Raw genomic sequence first — 22,332 nt, forward strand, 5'->3', positions numbered from 1 at the left:
TTTGCAAAATTGAAAGGAAACAAAGCATTGAGAAGTCTCTATTGGTTCATAAAATCAAAGGGGAAAATACATATAAACTGCCTGAAGAGAAAAAAAACAAACCCTAATAAGATTGAAGATATGTATTCATGTTGTTTTTTTTTTCAATATATATTTTTGCTTCGGTATACTGTATTAGTTTTGGGGATTTGATTTTAAAAAAAAAAAAAAAAAAAAGGTTCATTACAAAGTGGATGCGAGAGAAAGAATCAAGGGAATTGCAGAAAGAAGAAGAGGAATGGAGAAAGACAAAGAGGGATCATCAAAAACTTTTCAGCTTTTTTTCATATTTATTTTTGGTATGTTTAACGCACAAATAAAATATCAATAATTTAGGTAATTAAGTAACAATTACACGTATGATTTAGACTAGGAGTAGACCAATTTGATCGGACAGAGTATCATTACTCATATTTTTATTTAGGCGGTGATCATTTTCTAAAAAAATCAACGTGCCATGATGAGAAATGATTATTGGATTTATTTATTTTTTTTCGTAAATTGCTTTAGATTCTTTGTGCAGTAATAATGAAGATGTTGACAAAAAAATTAAAAAAAATAAATTGTATATGTAACATCTTAATATTAATAAACACATTTATGTTGTGTTAAATACCTAATCTAGTGACTTTAATAATTAGAGATATATTGAGTACTCATTGTGAAAAATATGGTCCAAGAAAGAAAAAGAAACTAGTAAATTAGACTCAATTGAAATACGAAAGTTACTAACTCCTCTCTAAAGTTAGATTAAGAAAAAAAGGATAAAGACATCAAGGAGCCATGAAGGTCTTACCTAACTCATGTGCACACTCTATTGCATAATTTGGGATACCCAACTAGCTAAAGACCCAAATTAACTTTCAACATAAATTTTAAGTCTTCAAAAACAATGGATTAGATGTCTTGAGGGTAATTCCTCTCTTTTCTATCACCTTTCCAATAAACCAACTAATAATTGAAAATTAATATATATATTTTTAAAGAATATAATATATGTAAGGTGTGCCCGCTAATTGTCAAGAACCTAAACACACGCCTAAAATCCTAATTATACGCATGTGAATCTAGCTCTTTAGCCATATCTAAATCCATTTCACATTGTCACTTTACACTTGCACGCTGGGTATGAGAATTTTTTTTTCTTTTCTTTTTTTCCATAATCCTAATTTTTGGTAGAAGAAGTGTTTGAATGTGAATGCAACTCCTTAATTGTTAAAATGTGGTATTTTTTCATTTATTATAGAGTTAAGTGCAAAAAATCCTCTCGTAATATACAAAATGTGCGGTTACCCTTCGTGTTTAAAAAATACCCCCACATTTTTTAATTTGAGCAAATAAGGACAATTCTTCTAATTGATCAAAATTAAATCACAAAATTACTAAAATGCCCTTATAATATAATATATAAGAAAAACATATAGAATATTATCTCTCGTGGGATGATTAGTTAATTGTACAAAAATAGCATCAATAAAACATGCCACATCATTAAAAATTGTGCACATGTATGTAATTTCAAAAACTGTCCTTTCTACTACTTTTAGAATCCTTCTTTTTGTCCATTGCCACCATAATAACCTGCCCATTTGAGTCAGGGATAGGAAAAAATCTCACATTTGAATACTGTAATTTGAAGCAAGAAAGACCAAGAAAAGGACTTTTCTGGCAGCGGATCAAACGGCAAGGTTTTGAATAAAGGGACTTTGAAGAGGATGAAAAGTCTTATTTATCTTTGAGATTAATAATCAAATAGTTATTCGGATGATGAATTATAACTTAAAGTTTTAAATTTATTTTACTTTAAATTTATAAATACATAAACTAAATTAATTTAGCACTTTTATTTAATTTCATTTTAAATTTTATTTCTACATTTGATTTTTAAATTATTTTTACGTATCATTTAAGCTATTTTACTCTATCAAAATCTTGTTAAGTTTAATCACGTGGTTCTATCAATGGTAATTATATATATTTTTAGGGTCTCTCCCCATCCAAAGTCGGTGGCGTGGAAAGACAGGCTAACCCATGTAGTGATGAAAAGTGTTGCAGTAAGAGAAGGTCTAGCTCTTCTGTTTACTTCCAAATAATCTATGGCAAACCTCATGTAACTTTCCGTCACCACCATTATTGCCTCCTGAACTTGTCTCACTGCAGATGGCAATGGCTTCTCAATTAGCTCACCTGCACTACAAAGATAATTTATCACAACCCCATTGCCAAAGAACTTCTGTGGCATTGGTGGGTTAGATCTACACCGTCCATCAACAGCCAAGAGGAGTCTTGTCTGTTGATCAGGTTTTGGTTTTAGAGCCTGACTTCGAGCTTTCCACACAAAAGCCGAGAGTGCTTTGAATGTGGTGCACTTGGCTACAACCCCATCTTCCATGGCTTTCATTTTAAGCTTTTCAAGTTTGTCAGGGTCAAAACAAAATGATCTGAACACCATTTTTTCTTCTTTGTATACATCTGCAGTGTTTGATATATCTTCGATTTCAATGAATTCGTAATGAGGAAACTCGATCTTGGGTGGGTTTCTAGCTTTCAATATGGTTCTATCTAGGGATGGAGGAACCTTGAGGACCAAGCCTCTGGCAATTTCACCCCGTGAGTTTATGAATTCCATAGGAGTAATTCCATCAAATATAGCATGGTTCACGCATATCCCTAGAACAAATCCTCCACATTTGAATTTTGTCACCCGAGAGATGCTATTTAGGGTTAACTTCAGTTACACCCTCTGTACTTTGTCCAATCTTCAAGAAGACCCCCCACATTTGCAAAAATTAAGTTAAACCCTTTATTTTTTCTGACACACATCAGTCTCCCCCCTCGGTCAATGGTTAAAGCGGGTTAAACACACTTTTTGCCGACATCAGCAAAAAATTAAATTTTAATGTCCAAATTACCCCTCAACTGTTATGTTTGACTACAGACTATATACCATCTTTGAATTATATCAAAATCTCCAAATTAAATTTTATGTTTGGCTACAGATTATGTTTGGCTTCAAATTAAATTTTTACCAGTTTTGGGTGGAGTGACTCATTAGTGTCAGATTTCGTTTCTTTATCTTGAATCTTCTGTAAAATTAAGATATATATGTGTGTGTGTGTGTTCTATGCTTAAATTTATATAAGAGGAATGGTTATTTTTTTATTTTTTTATTTTTTTAATTTTTTTTTTGTTAAAGTTAAAAATATAAGAGGAATGTTGCAGGACTTCACATGCGTGATCTTCAAACGCTTTATGAAGAAACCGGCCAATATATATTAGGTGACAAATCCACATCTAATTTATTTAAATTCTAGATCTGATGAATACAAAATAATTTAAATTGAGAGTTGATATATTTTAACTGGTAAGTAACTCTTTATGAAAGAAAATGTTTGCAATATACGACAGTATTTAGTTAGTGGGTGACACATCTGATACGACAGCATTTATTTTTTATTTTTTATATTTTTGCATTTTCAAATTTATTTTGTTTTTATTTATAGATTTTTCATTTACATTAGTATTTTGGCAACTGACACATCTGATATTGAGAAAAAAAAAAATATACATCTGATATTTAATTTTTATACACTTTTACTGATGTTTTGTACATTATTTGTCTAAAGAATATTATATTTTAACACATTTTTAACCTTTTACCTTTTGAAATTAGATTAAAAGATTCTTGATATACTTGTAGCAAGTTGCAACAGTAGAGAATAATTCTTTTCTAATTTTAAATTGAATAATTAGGAACCTTGTTCATTCAAAAATCATTTTAACATTCTTTTTCTCAAAATGTTACTTAATTAGTGTTGTAAATAATAAAATAAGTGAAGAGAGAAATGAAAATTATTACGTAGTTCACTCACTAAGGGTTAAATCCACGGCACAAAGAGCCCAAGGGCTACATCAGTTATATAATATTCTCTCTTAATATTTGTATAAAATAATCAACTCTAAGTAAAAGAATATATGTGATATATATGATCTAAGAAAGATTCTTAAAATCATTCCCTTGATTCACTCATGTCAAAATTCTGTGTGAACGAGTGTGATTTAAGAGCTTTAATCACTCATATAATGATATTTTCCAACATAACGTCTTCCAACAATTAATACATATATATATATATATATATATATATATATATATATATATCATAAATTGGATTCCTTTAGATGTTATAGAAGAAATGTAAATATAGGGGGAAAAAAAAACCCCAAAAATAGTGTATTATTGATTTGTATGTTTAGCAGGAAAATGGATATTCAAAATATGGGAAAAGAAAATAGTGATCTAATTGTTTAGTCTTTCCATTTACAATATAATCACTGCCGTGATGTATTTCCATGGTGCTATTATTTGGCAAGAGGCGAGCGCCTCTATATACCTTTGTTTTAATATTAAAAATCTTGCTCGTATCTTTAACGGTTTACTCTTCTCTATTCTCTCTCATTTTGGTCAGGCGTTTCGAGGCAATTGAGGCAAGATTTCTTGGTGCATCATTTAGTGCTTTTGTAGACGTTCTTACACTAGCCACAAAAACAATTGAAGTATTCGGTGGAGGAACGGAATTGTGACATCCTTGCATAAGATAGTTCTTGAAATATGCCATATTCTAATTTTACTGTTGTTATACTCTTTGTCTTGGAGGAAAGGAAGAAAAGCTATGCAAAATAGAGCAGAGAATAACAAAAGCATAGAGCTGAACTGAGACGAGCTCCAATCTGCTGCAATCTTTCTGTAATTTGAGGGACAGAGCTTGAGGCGAATGGTGGGGTTGATAGAATTAACATTGGTGATGAAACCATATATACCATGTACCCTTTTAATCCTTAATGGATTGAAATCATTGAAAGCGGGGGTTTGAGAATGGTGATGGTCAATAGTTCCTAGAAGGAAATTCACTAGATCGAATAGTGGGAGGGAGGGACTCACCATGGGCATACTTGTTCAGAGAGATGGACGCTCTAGACAACTGAAAAATCGTCTGAACAGTAGGACTTTGCTTTATCTCTTTTTGGTACATGAAGTAGAGTAAGTATAAAAAATATATAAAAAATCATTTATCATGTTATAGCCAAGACATGTAAGAACTTTGTATATTAAAAACCAACCATATAGATAACCACCTTAACAATATAAACTGGAGTTTGGAGTAATAGAAATAATGAAAATCAGGCATTTTTTTTCTCCCTATTCTCTCCCCTCCAGTCCATAAAAAATTTTGCTTTACAGATCTGAGGAAGGCTTATTACTTTATTATTAGTTTTATGGAGTGGAGGGAAAAATAAAATTAAAAATTTTGGCAATGAATGCCTTAAAATTAACCTTGGGGCATTTCCCAACGAACAAAATATGCTAACTGGAACCGGAAATCACATCATTCTGTGATCATAATTTATGAAACTCACATCATTCATTGCCCACATCGCTTATGCAATAAATTTACATCATAGCGTGTTGCACTGCCAACCTGAACGTAGCACAACGCCAAGCCACAAGATCCGAATTCCCCAAATCCCACAATTAAATCCACCAAACACAAATAAACCCCAAAAGGGTTAGAAATACAGCCAAACAACACAAATCACCTTACTACCAACAATAACATGCCAAAATCCTACAACATACAAAATAGCATTTTAGCATATATCAACGAGGAAAGTAGCATCAGTATATTACACCATCTGCAGAAACTACTTTTGTGCCAAGTCATATTCACAGACTGATCATTCTAATGCACTGAATAACAGTTGTTAAAAAAAGCTATGCAGGAAACAGTTCCAGTTGCCCATTAGAATGCCTACAAGTTTGGTTTCTAACTATTACAGAAACATCCGTCTACAAGTTTAGTTTCTAGCTATTACAATAATGACACGTCAGCTCTTAGAATGGGCCATCTAACCAGTCCGATGTTTTTCCGGTAAATGCCCCTGCAAAGATTCAAGATACAATGAAATCAACAAGTGCAGCCATCATAATTGAAAAAAATATCATTTGCACATAAGAATATCATCAGTGCACGTGCACACAACAAAAATAATAGCCTTACTAATGGTCCAATGATTTGCTTAAAAACTAGCAAGAGCATTGTCCCTGAACGGATGCTAAACCTGATGGGGTCATTAATGGCCTGGAATAACTATTGAGGTAGATGCAAACAGCATTAATTCACTTCTTATTTCCAGATTTGACAAATTCAACTAATAGATTATGGATCCCCTCAGCTCTGACGGTGAAGAGTTCTAAGAGGCCCTCAATTTTCCTCATCCCCTCCTCCCATTGGTTGTAGTTTAAATTACAGGACTTCATCAGGAAACCCTAGTCATCCTACATTACAGACTTATTAGTACTCAAATCCTCATTGATACTCTGTAGCACTCATTTAAGGGGAACATTTAAAAACCTATAACAGTCATTATTATCTTGTTTTGAAGTCGGGGTAGAACTAATGAGCCATATGCAGCTCTAATAAATTGTGTTCAGAAAACTAAATCAAATATGACCCAAATGGTCAAATAGTTTGTCAAAGATTCTGCTGAACCCAACAAGCCTAATTTAATTAATTACTATATTTTGTTCTGATAGCCTCTTGATTATCTGGAATTTGGTTTACAAAAAACAATAATAATAAAAAGAAGAATAGTCATTAATATAGAAGCCACAACAAATGAATCATGAAATTCCCAGGATAAACAGAATTGGCGTGAGTCAAAACCCTCCTATATTGACCATTGGGGATCAAAATTATTGTGTACGCCATGTAAAATTATTACCGAAGAGAATCCAAATTCCACAAAAGACATTTTACTAATGTAAATATTTATTTAATTTTGCTCAGAGGTATTGTATGAAGGTAGAATATTCCACAACAAATAGAATGTAAAATTTGATATCTTCAAACATTGTACTGTTACAGTTACTAGGGCAATTTTTTTTTTTACTCAGAGTAGGTTGAAATGATCCTGATTTCTGGCAGGGTGTGTTATATCTTGTTGAGCATACTAATATTACAATGGTATCTAAGGCTGCAACCAAAAACAGTGCCCTTATCTGAGGGCTCTGCAGCCTCAGGAAACTCAATGAAGATGAAGGAAATAAATGCGCCAAAAAAAAAAATTTCAATACAATCAAAATTTTAACAAAATGATTCTTAGACCCCTATTTGAATATTTGTAGAGTACAAAACTCTATTGATTAGATTCTTCGGCCACACAAATAGTCCTAAATGGCATTACCCAAAGTTTTAGAAATGAGACAATGACTAATGCACATATATGGATGCATGGTAATATAATACAAACATATGATATAAGGAAGTATATGTAACAAGTTCCCAATAAACATAGACTAATAATTAAAAACACTAACAATTAAAAATTAGACAGTTTCCCTTCTCAAGAAAGAAGGAAAAGACCTTGGGGAAGGAAAACAGTTGGTAATTAATTAAAATAGCTTTTTTATATTTTGTCATTATTCTGTTCTTGGGAAGAAGAGAAGGAAAGAAACAAAATGAGGAAAGAAACAAAAAAGAAGGGAAGCTTGATTATTAGGGTTAATCTTTTTGAGGTGTTTGCAGCATTTTGATCAGCTGTAGCTGGCCATAAGTCTCTATTTATTGAAAACACTTTAATGGAATAGCTAGAAAGGTTAATATTTGTACACTATAAAGCACGGACACTTCTAGGAATGACTCGTACCCATGTGTCTTGTACCATAAAGCATGGACACTTCCAGAAAGGTCAACACTTATAAACTATAGTGCAATTTGTCAACAGATATTTACACCATCAAACAAATCACTACATGTCAAGAATTGATTATACATAATACCCCACGAAGTCAAGGGCAAACCACCTGGGCAGAAAGACCTTGAATCCATTTCTTTTAGAATTCTTTAGTTAGTTAAAGCGAATGACCTAGCTTCAAACTACTCTAGAACACAGCTACATGCAGATGTACAGGATATCGATAGCCATTAATCAGAATCATTTCCTGAGCGATCCAGATAAAACTGGAGCTGTTTGAACGCACCTTGTCAGTCCTTTTCATTTCATGTTAAGTCATATATGTCACTCCTCTTTGCCTAAGTGTAGGGCTTGATTGAAGAAGTGCTCAGTCTATTTGTGTGTACTGATATTGTTCGGGAGACATGGTCTGATTGATGCCTGTTTGAGTATATTCACCTTGAAGTCATCAAAGCGAGAGAGGAAGAGAACTTCATTGCATTGCGCCGAGGAAGCGTCACTCCCAACTCTCATCTTCCATGAGAGACCGCCAAGCAGCCGCAGAAAGCCTTAATACAAGGTATAGGTGGGAAGAGCGAAACACAGAAAAAGAAAGATGAACTTGAAAGACATCATGGGTACGTGAGTGAAACTATGAAGCATGCGAGGAAGATCAGTGAACTCGACACAGTTAGGTGGGGGGACACCTTGGTTCTAGGCTCTTTTAAAAAAACGAACTAAACTGAACTCTAGCCAATCAATAGGACCTCAGCCTCTGTACGTGGTTCAAAGTCACAAACCTTCACATTTTGATCTACTGAGTTTTCTAGGCCGGGCAGGCTAAGAAGGAACTGATTCACGCAGGGATCAAGAACGCTTCTATCTCAACTACAGCGCAATTTGTCAACAGATATTTACACCCATCAAACAAATCACTACATGTCAAGAATTGATTTTACATAATTATTTTGTGTAAAATCAGTCTTTCACAGATATCAATTGCCAATGAGTAATGATTAACTAAAACCCAGTTTTTCACAAATCACCAAACACAAATAGTCGTGATTAATGATTAACTAAAATCCAAACCACATACATCATTGACCAATGATTAATGACTAACTAAAACATATGATTTGAGCACGAAAATTGTCCACAGATTCACACTAAATCATGAGCTTAAAAAAGAAAAAGAAAATATAAATGTATTGCAGATAGAGCCCCACACGTGGTGGAATTTACAGACCTTCACAGAGACCATAGAAGAGAAAGCAATGGGAATGGGGTTCGTGGTAGTAAAGGGCAGAGCTATATGAAAAGCAAGACAACAAAAAGAGCTTACTATATGATATAATGCTTCCTAAAGTAATGAGTTTTATATCTTACTCACCATGTATGTTCTGTGATGATGTGAGTGCTCTTAGTGAATTTTTTTGTAAGGGATTAAACATTTGTCCAACACCATCTCTATTGCTTTACTCTGCCACCTCTCCGCATCCACCTCTACGCTGCCACGCCATCCCTTCATCTTCAAGTAAGATAAAACTGCTACTTCTTCCACCAATGAAATTTTAATTACCATTTGTTGAAGAAGGGTCTCAACTTTCCTATTAAGCTTTGTCTCAAAACCATGAAGAACTTGATACTGACCCTCTAGCTCCAATTCTAGCCTCTTCAATTCATTTGGAGCCAACTTTTTACCTTTTCTACCTTTGGAGAGTTTGAGCTCTGTCTCTCTCACTTGATTCTGGATCTTCCCCACCTCCCCATGGAGGTATAAGAAATTTCGTAATTGTCGGCTCATAGTCATCCTGCTGGGAGCCATCCTGGAACAGTAACAAAATAAAATAAAATTACAAGACAAGCTAGCATATGATATCAGTATAGAATGGACACAAGGTTCCTCTGAAATTCACTCACACCCTAGAGTGCTAGGGAAAGCAACCACAAAGCCAAACAAAGCCAATTAAAACAAGACTTTTAGACTAATACAGATAAGTAACCCACAAAACCAAAAAGATAATTTCAAGTTTTGTACTGAAATGCTAGTTTAAGATGGGGATAGAAATCATCTTAAGTCTAATAGTAACCTTGTCTAACACCCCCTGCAAGGTGATGGGGTTGCAACAGATCAAATCCAGGTCAAATATTCTGGATTTGGAACTTCTTTGGAATTCTCCATAATTGTTTTCTCTGGTGTCAAAGTGCTGCCATCAACCATATGCAGCATATCAGTGCTATAAAGAATGGGAAGTAACTGACTTCTCCATAGTAGATAGTTCGATCGATCTAGTTTAATTGCAACTTGTGAGAGGTTTGGTACTCCAGAAAATGATAGAGTAACTTGTGACGATGTTCATGTTTGTGTAGCCATGAGTAGAACAAGATGAGAAAATTTTAATTAATAAAAATGATTGGCTCTGATACCATTAAAAGCTAATAAGCTGCTTTTAGCAGAGAAAACTGAGCACCACATGAGAGGTTATCTACAACTTGTTCCAGATTAAAAACTGAAATCCTATGATACCTTTGATTCAGATTTTTCCTAACAGTTCATATCACCCATCTAAATACAGAAAGGTTATGATAACATTGGCTGAAGGAACTTCTGTATTTGTTTTTGAAGATAATTGAAAATAAAAAAGGAAAAACCAAAAAAATTTGATAACACTAATAGACACGTGAAGGTCTCATCAAACTCCAATCAATAAACGTAATTAAAAACCAGAAACAAATATTAGATATTGAATAATTATCCAAATGCAAACAATTTGGATTATTGAAAAAGAATTACGTCGATCATGATTCGCACACACTAAAACACTTCTAATAGTCGATAAACTTAAACAGATAAAGAACAATCAATAACAAAAATTGAATTTCACACAACTAAAACACTTCATATCAATGGATAATTGAAAAAGAATTACGTCATTCACACACACTAAAACATAATAATCGATAAAACTGAAACAGATAAAGAACAATCAATAACAAAAATGGAATTTCAAACACACTAAAACACTTGATATCTGTCATATAAAGAACACAGATCTGTGATTCACGTACCAGAAACTCTAGGAGATTGTGAATCGGGAACAGAAACCCTAGGAGATAGGATCAACCTGCCAACACGAAGTCACGAAGGTTAATAGTTAGAGAGCAGTATATGTAGATTTATTACACTGAATGACTGAATGTAATTATTTTAACCTACAAATTGGAGATGCTTCACTCCTCGGAGCTCTGCAATGTAGAGAGAGAGACTTTCAGATGAAATGAAATTAGAGGTAGCTCTGAATTGGAGAGAGAGCGCAGCAAATGCGCGTGATTAAGCCTGCTGTGGATTTCCCTCCAAAAACAAAAAAAAAAAAAGCCCTTTATGGTAAACCGGTTCGTTCCCAATCAAGCCAAACCGCTACCATATAATGCAAAAAAAAACCCCTGAACTATTGCCATATTGCAATTAACCCCCTGAACTACAAAAAAAACCCCTGACCTATTATTTTATTGCAATTTAAGCCATTCCGGCATGTGACTTAATCGGAAAATGAAAATGACCAATTTAACCCTTAATAAAACAGTGTAGTATTGGTCATATGCTGAGTTATCTTAATGACATGGCAGATTGCAATCTCTATGACCAATAACCAAGCAACAACACTAAGCCTTATTCTTATCCTTTCGTACTGACCCCGTCTGCCATAACCCACTAAAGCCTCATTCTCAACCACTGCATTCGCGCCTTTTTTGTTCACACCAAGGTCTCAGAGTCTGGGTAACTTAACAATTTCTTACTCATTGTTGATCTGGATACAAAGTCTGAAGTGGTATCCCATCAGTAATTCTCTTAACACTAAATAATCATTAATGTGTTCTATACATCTGTGGAATGATATAACAAATTGTTTTAGAAAGAAAGAAAACCTATGTTTGTTGATTTTTATACCCAAATTTGTTTTGTTTTTACTTCTATAAATGAGTTGGGAAGTTCATTATTGCCCAAAAACCTAAATTTGTCAAATGAAGTTTGTCGATTTAACTTTTGTACATGAGTTATGAAGGTCTCTGTTGTGTGTTTCAGAATGGCCGACCAACCACTTTTATATTGTGGCTTTATATGGTTTGTTCTTTACTATTAAAAGTTTATAAGTATAAAAGTCGTTGTATGAAATTTTTTTATTTTTTATTTATTTATTTATTTTTTTCATTGCATCAAACACTAAATATGATTGGGACCCTATATATTTTCTTTTTGTTGTTATATTTCAATCGTGGTCCCTTATATGTCTCAAAGCAATATATTTTGTAGTGGTCCTTATTCTGTATTCAAAGCTATTAGTTGTAGTTAGTTTTCTTTCAATGGTGGTCCTTATATTTACTGGTTGGTCATTTATATATTTTGTAGACTTTGTTGTGTATTAAATTTGGTGATTATTACTAATTGAAGTGTCAAATAGTTATCAGTGATCACTATTCTTGTTTTATAACTAAATATGTGGCCCACTTGTTTAGTTATATATTTGTTTAATTTACGTGGTTATTGTAAATTGTTATTAAATACGTTTATTGGTTATTGTAAATTATTATTGTAGATGAGTGGCCTTTACAACATTGAACTTCATCATGGGAGTGTTTTTGAGAAATCACATACTATGACATACTTAGGAGGAAGTATATTTGAATTTGACAATGTAGACCCTGACAAGATGTCACTTATTGTGATTCAAGCTTTTACTAGCAAGTTGGGATATGGGGTGATTAAAGAAGCTTTTTACAAAGTACGTCATGAGTGGCAAAACTTTAGAGAAGTCAAGTGTGAATTAGATGTTTTTAGAATGTTTTATGACCATGAAGCCCATAAGGTAACCAATAAAATTAGGTTGTACATTGTTGCACCTGTGCTGAATAGTGCAGAAAATGAGGATGACTTCATGCAAGGGATTGAAAACTCAGATGAAGTAGGGTAGGAGTATGCACTACATGAAATAAACACAATTGCTCATGTTCAATCAGATTATGGTCCTATTGATGATTTAGTCAGTCTATGTGTCTCTAATGACAGTGAAGAAATTGATTCAAGTTTTGAATACAAAGACTTTTATCCTTTAAGGGATTTGGGGGGAAAGGAACTTGAATTAGGTATGAGGTTTGGTTCAGCTGCAAACTTCAGATTAGCACTTAGAGAAGTATGTTTAAAGAAGAAGTTTGATATTAAGTTCACAAGAAATGATGGAGATAGGGTGAGTGCGGTGTGTAAGGCTGAATGTGGTTGGAAAATACATGTAAGCAAACCAGATGGTGAGAACTGTTTGGTAGTGAAAACATATGTTTCTGAATATACAAACTGCCTGCGGTTTAATAATAATGGACAAGCCTTATCTTCCTATTTAGCAACCAAGTACTTAGAACACTTGAGATTGAACACCAAAATGCCTTTGAATTCACTTAGAACCACTATTGTAGTTGATTTTGACATTGATGTGTCTAAACACAAAGTGTATAGGGCAAAGAGAAAAACATTAGAAATGATTGAAGGGAATGAAACAGACCAGTATGCAAAAATAAGGGATTATTGTAGTTTGATTCTTAGAACCAATCCTGGTAGTGTTGTTAAGATAGCAACTGATCCCACTCCTATTGAAAATGTTAGGAGATTTCAAAGAAGGTTGTAATCCACTAATTGGTGTGGATGGTTGTTCCTTAAAGGACCATATGGTGGCCATCTTTTTAGTGCAGTCTCTACTGATGGAAATAACCAAATTTTCCCAGTTGCATATGCAGTAGTGGAGGCTGAGACAAGGAATTCTTAGGAATGGTTTATAGAAGAACTAATGAATGCTGTAGGGCCTTACTATGGTGTCACATTCATATCTGATAGATAAAAGGTTAGTATATTTCATGTGTTTACTAATTTTTAATACTTTACAATCTTGGAATTTAATTATGTTTGGTTTAAATTATGGTTCTCACTTAGTATGTTTGTTGTTTTGTTTGTGATTCAGGGTTTAATGGACATATTTGAGAACATCATAGAAGGGAATGATCACAGGTATTGTGTGAGACACCTGTATGAAAACTTCCAGCTCGGGTTCAAAGGGCAGCAGCTGAAAATTGAGTTATGGGAGGCTGCAAGGGTATGTACAGAAGCTGATTTTGATAAATATTAGATAGATAAATGTTGAAACACTTGATTGGTTGAGAGAGGTTCTACCTCATTGGTGGTCTAAGTCAGCCTTCAATTTTACTTCAAAAAATGATGTGGTGATTAATAATATATGTGAAAGTTGGAACTCGGTTATTCTTGAAGCAAGAGACAAACCAATCATGTACATACTAGAGTGGATCCGGTGGCATCTCATGCTATGGTTCCAAGTTAAGAGAGAGTGGATGGAATCACAGCTTGGCTAATTATGTCCAGATATACAGCAATTGAACAAGGTGAAACAAGCAGCTAGAATTTGCAAAGTGCATTACACTAGTGAGAACAAGTATGAGGTTCAATGTTATGGAATTAGTGAGGCTGTGGACCTTAACCATAGAACATGCAGTTGTAGGGTTTGGAGTTTGACTGGTATCTCTTGCAAGCATGCTATAACATGCCTATTTACTAAGAGAGACCAACCTGAAGCATATGTTGATCAATTCTATCATAGGAAAACTTACTTGAGGTCATATGCTGGGTTAATCATGCCCATTCCTATGAGAAGGTTGATGAAAACAGACCCTATTATCCCTTTGCTTCCACTTTACTTTAGAAAACCTATTGGTAGACCAAATAAGGCTAAAAATAAGAAAAATGATAACCCCAAGGGCGCAACTAAACTTAGTAGGTCCAAGGAAAGTCTTAAATGCTCGAAGTGTAAGGAGAATGGTCATAATTCAAGAACTTGTAAGTTACCTACAACATTGGTCATTGAAAAACCTCCACCAAGAAAGGTGTGATACCCCTCGATTTTAGAGCCACGGGTGATCAAGTCCGAGCATAAATCCGAGGGATACCAAACAATTAAGTATATAAACAAACATGAGTACAAAAGAAATAACGAATAAATAATTAAGCTGAAAGGAAACTAAATAATAAATCCTAGAAACAATAATAATCCAATGTTTCCAAAACCTCCAATAATACTACAACTCAGGAATCCATCTAGCGGACCCCTAATAAAATCCCAACTGAAAATAAACTGAACTAAAAAGTAAAACCAAAACTAAAACATAAATAATAGTCCTACGTAGTCGAAAGAGTGAGTGGCTGTCTCTGCTCAGCACTCTCAGCACGAAACAAGCTATAAAACTGGAACCGCCCGATACCTAAAAAATAATAGTGGGTCAGGCCACGAACAAGTTCTACTCTACTACAATCCAAATAGAAACCCGATACGTAGATACATCATAGACATCTCGACAATAACTAAATAGTCCATATATGTATAAATACACATTATAGGACACTCACTAGTCCATAGGTCTGTCTCAACCTGAATAGAAGGTAACATGCAAATCGCACATAAAGTGGGTATGTATACCTAGACCTACCAGGTACCCAGATGTCTACTATATCCAGTTATCCATCCTAGGTGATATACGCACCCTAACCATAATCCTAAGACTCAAGCTCATATCATGGCTCATAACTATATATATATATATATATAATCCATCCTAATCCAAAACATAAAATAAACATCCAATATGTCATTCAACTGTTTTAGTTGACTTGACATGAATATATGTATGATTTAACATTTTAGGTAGGATTTAACTTCTTTGGTTAATCCGTCCCTAGAATGCCACCGTCCCATACTCGTGCATTAAAACCATACAATTCATAAATGATGTAACAGGTAAAGTAATACATCAAATAAATCCACAGTGATGCAATAATTTAAATACATAAAAAATTCAGAGATAAGCATAATAGAAATCAGATAGGTACCTAATCATATTATGCATCCAATACATGATTCAAATCATAATATATCCATTTAAATTGCTAAAATAATGTTAAACAATTAAATTATCCATATCCATTAACAACATGCAAATTGTGTAAAATTTCATATTGTTCTAATCATTAACATACAGATATAAATTATGCGTTATGGGATTTTAAGATGTCTTGAAAAATTGTTTAAAATTCCCACAATCAACCCAAATCCATTCTGGAACCCCAAAACACCAAAATAGTGCCTAAAAACACCTTTTATACGCATCATAGCAAGAAAGCATGCTCTTAAAAATTGAGAGCAGGCTTTACCACAAAGGGAACTGGCTCTTTATCACATGGAGCCGGCTTTACCCATGAGGGAGCCGGCTCCCTAACCCATGGAGCCGGCTCTTCGCTTAAGGGAGCCGGCTCCCACTTCCATGGAGCCAGCTCTTTCCCTCTCTGAGAGCCCTAAACCAATTTCCACCTATTTTACTCCTTCTTCCTAGTCTCTGGCAAGTTTCAACTCTCCTGTTCTCCGTTGATAATGATCCCAAGAGTCTGAATTATGTCCCAACTCATCCCGGTAATATATATAAATCAATTATGCATCATTAATTACACTAAAACAATTAATCATACCAGATACTTCAAGATCCATCCATTGTAATTTAAATTCACAAAACTTGTTTTAGACCAGAATAAACATGAACAAAAGATTAGTTTAAAATATGTTTAATTCCTGGAGACTACCTAGGCATGCACAGAACACAAGTCTAAGGGAAGGAGTAAGAGAAAGAACTTGCCTTTGAGATTTCGGGTTAAAATCTCAACGTCGTCTTCCTAGATTTTCCTGCAATTCCTTAACTGTTCTCAACTCCTCTGTTGCCCTTGGTTTAACCCACGAGCAACCCTTCTTCCTTCCTCTTTGGTCCGACCTTCAATCTCCGGCTAAAACCCTAACTTGTTCTCTCAGTTTTCTCTCAAACCTCTCTATATACGTGAACTCTCTGTATACTTGAATAGGGTTTTCTTAACCCTAGGCAGACTTATAATGACATATATATAGGCAATAATAATTTAACCTAATCCTAATTAACTAAGGAGAAGGCAAAGAAAAATAAAATAAATACATATTATATATATCAACACCCTTAAACTAACGTGATATCATATATATCTATATATAAACCATTTTAATTATATAATATATAATATATACTGAATATCACTAATAATGTAACTATTAATTATAATTAATAATTAACATAAAATTTATATACATATATACCCATATATATATGTAGAACCATCCTTGGGTAAAAACTGTACCCGTTTAATCTCCTATCCAAGTAATCCATACTATTCAAGCCCAACTCTGTAAAATAAAATAAACATTTAATTTAAACAATAAATGACACTAAACACCTAACACATAAACAGATAGCACACATCATTTAAACACATTATTTAATAAAATAATAAAATAATTACTTCAATTACCACATAAGCATACAATTAAATTAAAACAAATAATTCAATTAAACAAATAGGCAAATAATTAAATAATGAATTTAAAAATGCAATAAAACTATCAAATAAATACTGAGACTATCATTTTAAAATTAGGGGTATTACATTCTTCCCCCATAACAAAAGGAATTCCGTCTTCGGAATTCGCTCTTACCTTCTTTTAGTATTTCAGGAAACTGCGAGCGAATGACATCCTTCCGTTCCTAAGTAGACTCGGCCTCATTATGGTGACTCCACTGAACATGCACTAAAGGTATAACCTTAATGCAAAGAATTTGATCCCGACGGTCGACAATACGACACGATGGTTCCATATATGTTGCATTCGGTTGCAACTCAATCTCACCAACATCGATATGCTGATACCGATCCTCATCACGCAGAAATTTCTGTAACATGGAAACATGAAACGTATTATGCACGTGATCCAAATGATCCGGAAGTGCTAACCGATAAGCCACAGCTCTAACTTGATCTATAATCATGAATGGACCAACAAACCGTGGTGACAACTTCCCTTTCTTTCCTAAAGCGCATTACTCCTTTCATAGGAGACACTTTGAGTAAAACTTGATCCCCAACCTGAAACTTCAATGCACGAGTATGAAAATTGGTATAACTCTGTTGCCTACTCTGGACAGTACGCATGCGATCCCTAATAAAAACAATCATTTCTAAAGTATCCTTAATAAACTCAGGACCCAAAAATCTGCTCTCTCTTTAACCTTCATCCAACAAATAGGAGATCGACATGGTCGGCCGTACAATGCTTCAAATGCTGTCACACCAATAGTCTTCTGGAAGCTATTGTTATACGTAAACTCCACCAGTGGCAAATAATTCTCCCAGTGGCCCTTGAAATCAAGAACACAAGAACGAAGCATATCCTCTATGATTTGATTAACCCTCTCAGTTTGTCCTTTAGTCTGAGGATGATAAGCAGTGCTAAGATGCAGCTCTATACCCAAAGCCTGCTGAAAACTCTTCTAAAATTCTGACACAAAGCTCGAATCCCTGTCCGATATAATAATAACGGAATGCTATGTAATTTTACAATCTCTGTAATGTAAAGTCTCGCCAACTGTTCCGAAGTGAAGTCAGTGCAAATAGGTAAGAAATGAGCTGATTTAGTCAACCTATCCACAATGACCCAAATGGAATTGTGATCCTTGAATGAATTAGGAAATCCCTCCACAAAATCTATAGAAATGCTCTCCCACTTCCATTCCAGTATAGGTAGTGGCTATAGAGATCCTGGCGGCCTCTGATGATCAATCTTAACCATCTAATAAATACTACATTGAGAAACAAAAATAGTAATGTCTTTCTTCATACTTGCCCACCAAAACTGCCGCTTCATATCCTGATACATTTTGTCGCCTCTTGGATAAACAAAAAACTCAGAATGATGAGTCTCAATCATCACATCCTTCCTCAAATCATCAGCAGAAGGTACTACTAAACGCCATTTGTACCTCAAACCTCCATCAATCCCAGCATAGTAAAATAGAACCTCCCTAGAAGCTATCTACAACTTTGTCAATGTACTGCTGATTCGTGAGTTGTGCCTTTATGTCCTTGTGAATGATAGAAGGTGTAACTACCATACAAGCCATAATAACATCAGACAACTCGTCAATTATCTTCGAAGCATTCCACTCAGTAGTGAATAAAACAAAAAGACTCACATAGGGTCAGCGACTGAGTGCCTCTGCCACCACATTCGCTTTCCCTGGATGATACTGTATAAAGAAATGATAGTCTTTCACAAACTCTAATTATCTGCACTATCTCATATTCAGCTCCTGCTAAGTGAACAAATACTGTAGACTCTTTTGATCACTCAATAATGTGAAAGACTCTCCCAACAGTTAATACCTCCAAATACATAAAGCAAAGACCACATCCGCCAACTCCAAACCATATGTTAGATAATTAAGCTCATGAGGTTTAAGTGTAACAACCCGAACCCAGGGGTCCGAACCGTTAACCGGGTCCTTACCTGAACCCAAGGTCAACTAGGTCATACTATCCATTTCTTGGGTCCATACGTGACATATAAGTCGGTCCAGGGTCTAAAGTAGTCTAAGAACACAGTGCTATTGGGTGAGTAAATGTACAGGTCCAAAAGGGAAGAGTCAGCCGGCTGATAGCCTTAGGTCGGCCGGTTGGCAGGGCAGGATTGGTTGGCTGACCTATAGGGTCGGCTGGCTGAAACAATCCTAAAACTTGCATGTTCTCGGGACTTTCTAGAATAGCCTATCGGTCGACTGATGAAGGGGGTTCGGTCGGCTGAACCTGAGGTTTTGGTCGGCTGATGGTGAGGATCAGCCGGCCGAAACAAGGCTTCCTGGGACTCAACTCTCTGGAATGATTTCCTGACCATGCTCAATTCAAGCTAAACCTGAACTAGACCTGTTAAGCAGTCAAATTCTGAATTCACGGCAAAAGAACATGATATAATATAATTGAAAGGCATCTATAGTTAATCAAAACATGACTCTATTGCCCATTCACCTCCACACGTTCCCATAGTTCCAAATATACATCAAGTGTTATCAAAAGATTATTGTCACATTATAATACAATTAAATTTCATTAGTTACAACTTTACAAAAGAATGGGCTAAATACAAAGGGTGACAAAAATAAACTCCTAGTCTTCCTTATGCTTGTGAAGGGTCGGCGTCCACTACTTCCTTTCCCGGCTCTGAAAAATGTTAAATAATGGGGTGAGCAATTTACTCAGTAGGTGGTACCTAAGACACACCTCTTGTGGCCCCGTGAATCCAAATAATGAATAGGGATGGAAGATAGGGGTCATGCTTTATCGGAAAGGAGTATAACATTAATTCCAAATTCAAAATAAACAATGTCGTGACATGCAATGCGAGACCATGTATGTTGCTCCCCATTTTCAAATTTACTTCCGTTCTCTACTTTTTAAACCGTTAACGTAACCCGTCCCTCGGTACCCCCTTGGCGACACGAGAGAAGGATTGGCTACTGTCCCTGACCCTTGGTAACCCCGCGGCATAATTTGGGGCCTAAATAGCTCAACCACGCTAGGGCGATCTCTCTAGTTCCCTCTAGGCTACATTAACGCTACGAACCCTCGGTACCCCCTTGGCGTCCGGGTTTTCACAAAATCCTTTTCTCAAATATTTTTCCCAAAACCCCCTTTTTCATTCATTTTAAATCATTTCCCTTCATTCATGCCCAATGACATGCATATATGTCTCATGCTTTCAATACGATGGAAATAAAAAAATTTCATATAACATAAATAAGCATTCTTTACAAAAAATTCAAGGAAAATCACACATGTTTACATACATCATTTCTAGCAAATTAACAACACAATAGGCATAGAAAATCAACACTTGGGCATGTTTTTCATACAAATCAACTAATACATGAAATCATGAACTTTATACACCACAATAAAATTATTCTAGGGGTAATTAACATCAATTAAACATGTTAGCAACAATTAACAAGAAATTGACTCACAAAGGAACAAGAAAATATGAATTAGAGACCCTTACCTTAAGAAATGCAAAACCCCCTAAATTTGCCCTAGATCTCGAAATTTGTAGAGTGCACCAAATAAGGAATTGTTCCGATCAACTCATAGATCTCGGCGAGCTTTTTAATTTGCCGTAAACGACACTCAAAAACTCCAAAAGATGAGGGAGAAATCAAGGATCAAAGTTTTGAAGTAAAAAGAAAAAGAAAAGAAAATTGAGAAGGTGAGAAAAAGAGACCAGCGGAAGAGGAAGAGAGAATTGAGACCAAGAATGTGGTCTCATGACTACTTAAAGTGATGGTGGGTCTGTGATACCCCTCGATTTTAGAGCCACGGGTGATCAAGTCCGAGCACAGATCCGATGGATACGAAACAATTAAGTATGCAAATGAACACGGAATACAAAAAGGATTTAAAAATAAATAATTAAATAAGCTGAAAGAATTATAAAATAAAAATCCTCAAAGTTATAGAACTAATATAATTCCAACTTTCTAAAACCTTTAATACGTACAACTCGGGAATCCATCTAGTGGACCCCTAAAAACCCAACAGAAAGTAAAGAACGAAAATAAAATCCAAAGCTAAAACATGAAAGGAAATCCTACGTAGTCGGAGGAGTGAGTGACTGTATCTGCTCAGCACGAACAAGCTCTTAGCCTAGAACTGACGAACACTTGAAAAATAAAAGTGGGTCAGGCCCACGAGTAAGTTCTATTCGACTACAATCCTTACAAAGACCCGATACGCTAATATATCCTAGATAACTCAGCAATAACTAAAATAGTCTATATATGTATAAATACACACTATAGGACGCTCACTAGCCTATAGTTCTGTCTGGCCTGAATAGAAGGTAACATGTAAATTGCGTATCACATGAGCATGTATACCTAGACCTACCAGGGAACAACAACTATGTCCAGTTATCCATCCTAGGCGATATACGCACCCTAACCATAATCCTGAGACTCAAGCTCATATCACGGTACCATAATCATATATATAAAATCTATCTAAAATAAGGTATGTCATTCAACTGTTTATTAATCTGACATATATAAGTAGGACTTAACTTTTATAGTTAATCCATTTCTTATTTTAAAATAGGTAGGACTTAGTATTTTGAACTAATGCTATGCCACCGTCCCATACCGGTGCATATAATCCACCAAACAGTCTAATAATTGATGCAGAATACAATAAACTAAAACATCAATTGATCCAATCTAAGCATAATTATTTTCATATAATCAACTATGCTTATAACACTGCTGAAACATGATTAACACTATTAAATCATATATAGAAGAATTGTTAAATACCAGTAAGTAATTAAATTAACTATTCAATACTCAACATGCAGGTTTTATGTTTGACTTTATGTTGTTCCATTCCTAAGCATATTAATATAATCATGCTTCGAAGTATTTTTAAATGTCCAAAATAATTATTTAGACCATTTATCGTAATTTAAACAACTTAAGAATACTCCAATTGGCCAAACAGAGCTTAAACCACGGAAAAACAAAAAACTGGAGAATGAGCCGCCTCCCAAAACAAGGGAC

General features: G+C 34.7%; 1 protein-coding gene across 1 annotated transcript; it reads right to left on the reverse strand.

The window, feature by feature from the left end:
• Positions 1-1,984: 1,984 nt before the first annotated feature.
• Positions 1,985-9,598, reverse strand: LOC132305311 (omega-hydroxypalmitate O-feruloyl transferase-like). Its single transcript, XM_059802972.1, has 3 exons — positions 9,223-9,598; positions 9,020-9,081; positions 1,985-2,767 (listed from the first exon to the last, which is right to left on the reverse strand). Exons 1-3 carry the CDS (start codon positions 9,596-9,598, stop codon positions 1,985-1,987), a joined length of 1,221 nt encoding a protein of 406 aa, XP_059658955.1.
• Positions 9,599-22,332: the final 12,734 nt, after the last annotated feature.

The sequence above is a fragment of the Cornus florida genome, unplaced genomic scaffold, assembly GCF_030987335.1.
Source record: "Cornus florida cultivar Cherokee Brave unplaced genomic scaffold, ASM3098733v1 CherokeeBrave_3.0.0_Hap2_Chr04, whole genome shotgun sequence".
NCBI lineage: Eukaryota > Viridiplantae > Streptophyta > Magnoliopsida > Cornales > Cornaceae > Cornus > Cornus florida.

What these genes read in the sequence shown, in the direction of transcription:
- LOC132305311 (XM_059802972.1), bottom strand. Translation starts at nt 9,598, where the DNA reads ATGGCTCCCAGCAGGATGACTATGAGCCGACAATTACGAAATTTCTTA. An exon ending in AGAGATGGTGTTGGACAAAT is followed by an intron (nt 9,082 to 9,222) that starts GTTTAATCCCTT and finishes CTTTTCATATAG; the next exon opens with CTCTGCCCTTTACTACCACG. An exon ending in CTTCTATGGTCTCTGTGAAG is followed by an intron (nt 2,768 to 9,019) that starts GTCTGTAAATTC and finishes GTGTAACTGAAG; the next exon opens with TTAACCCTAAATAGCATCTC.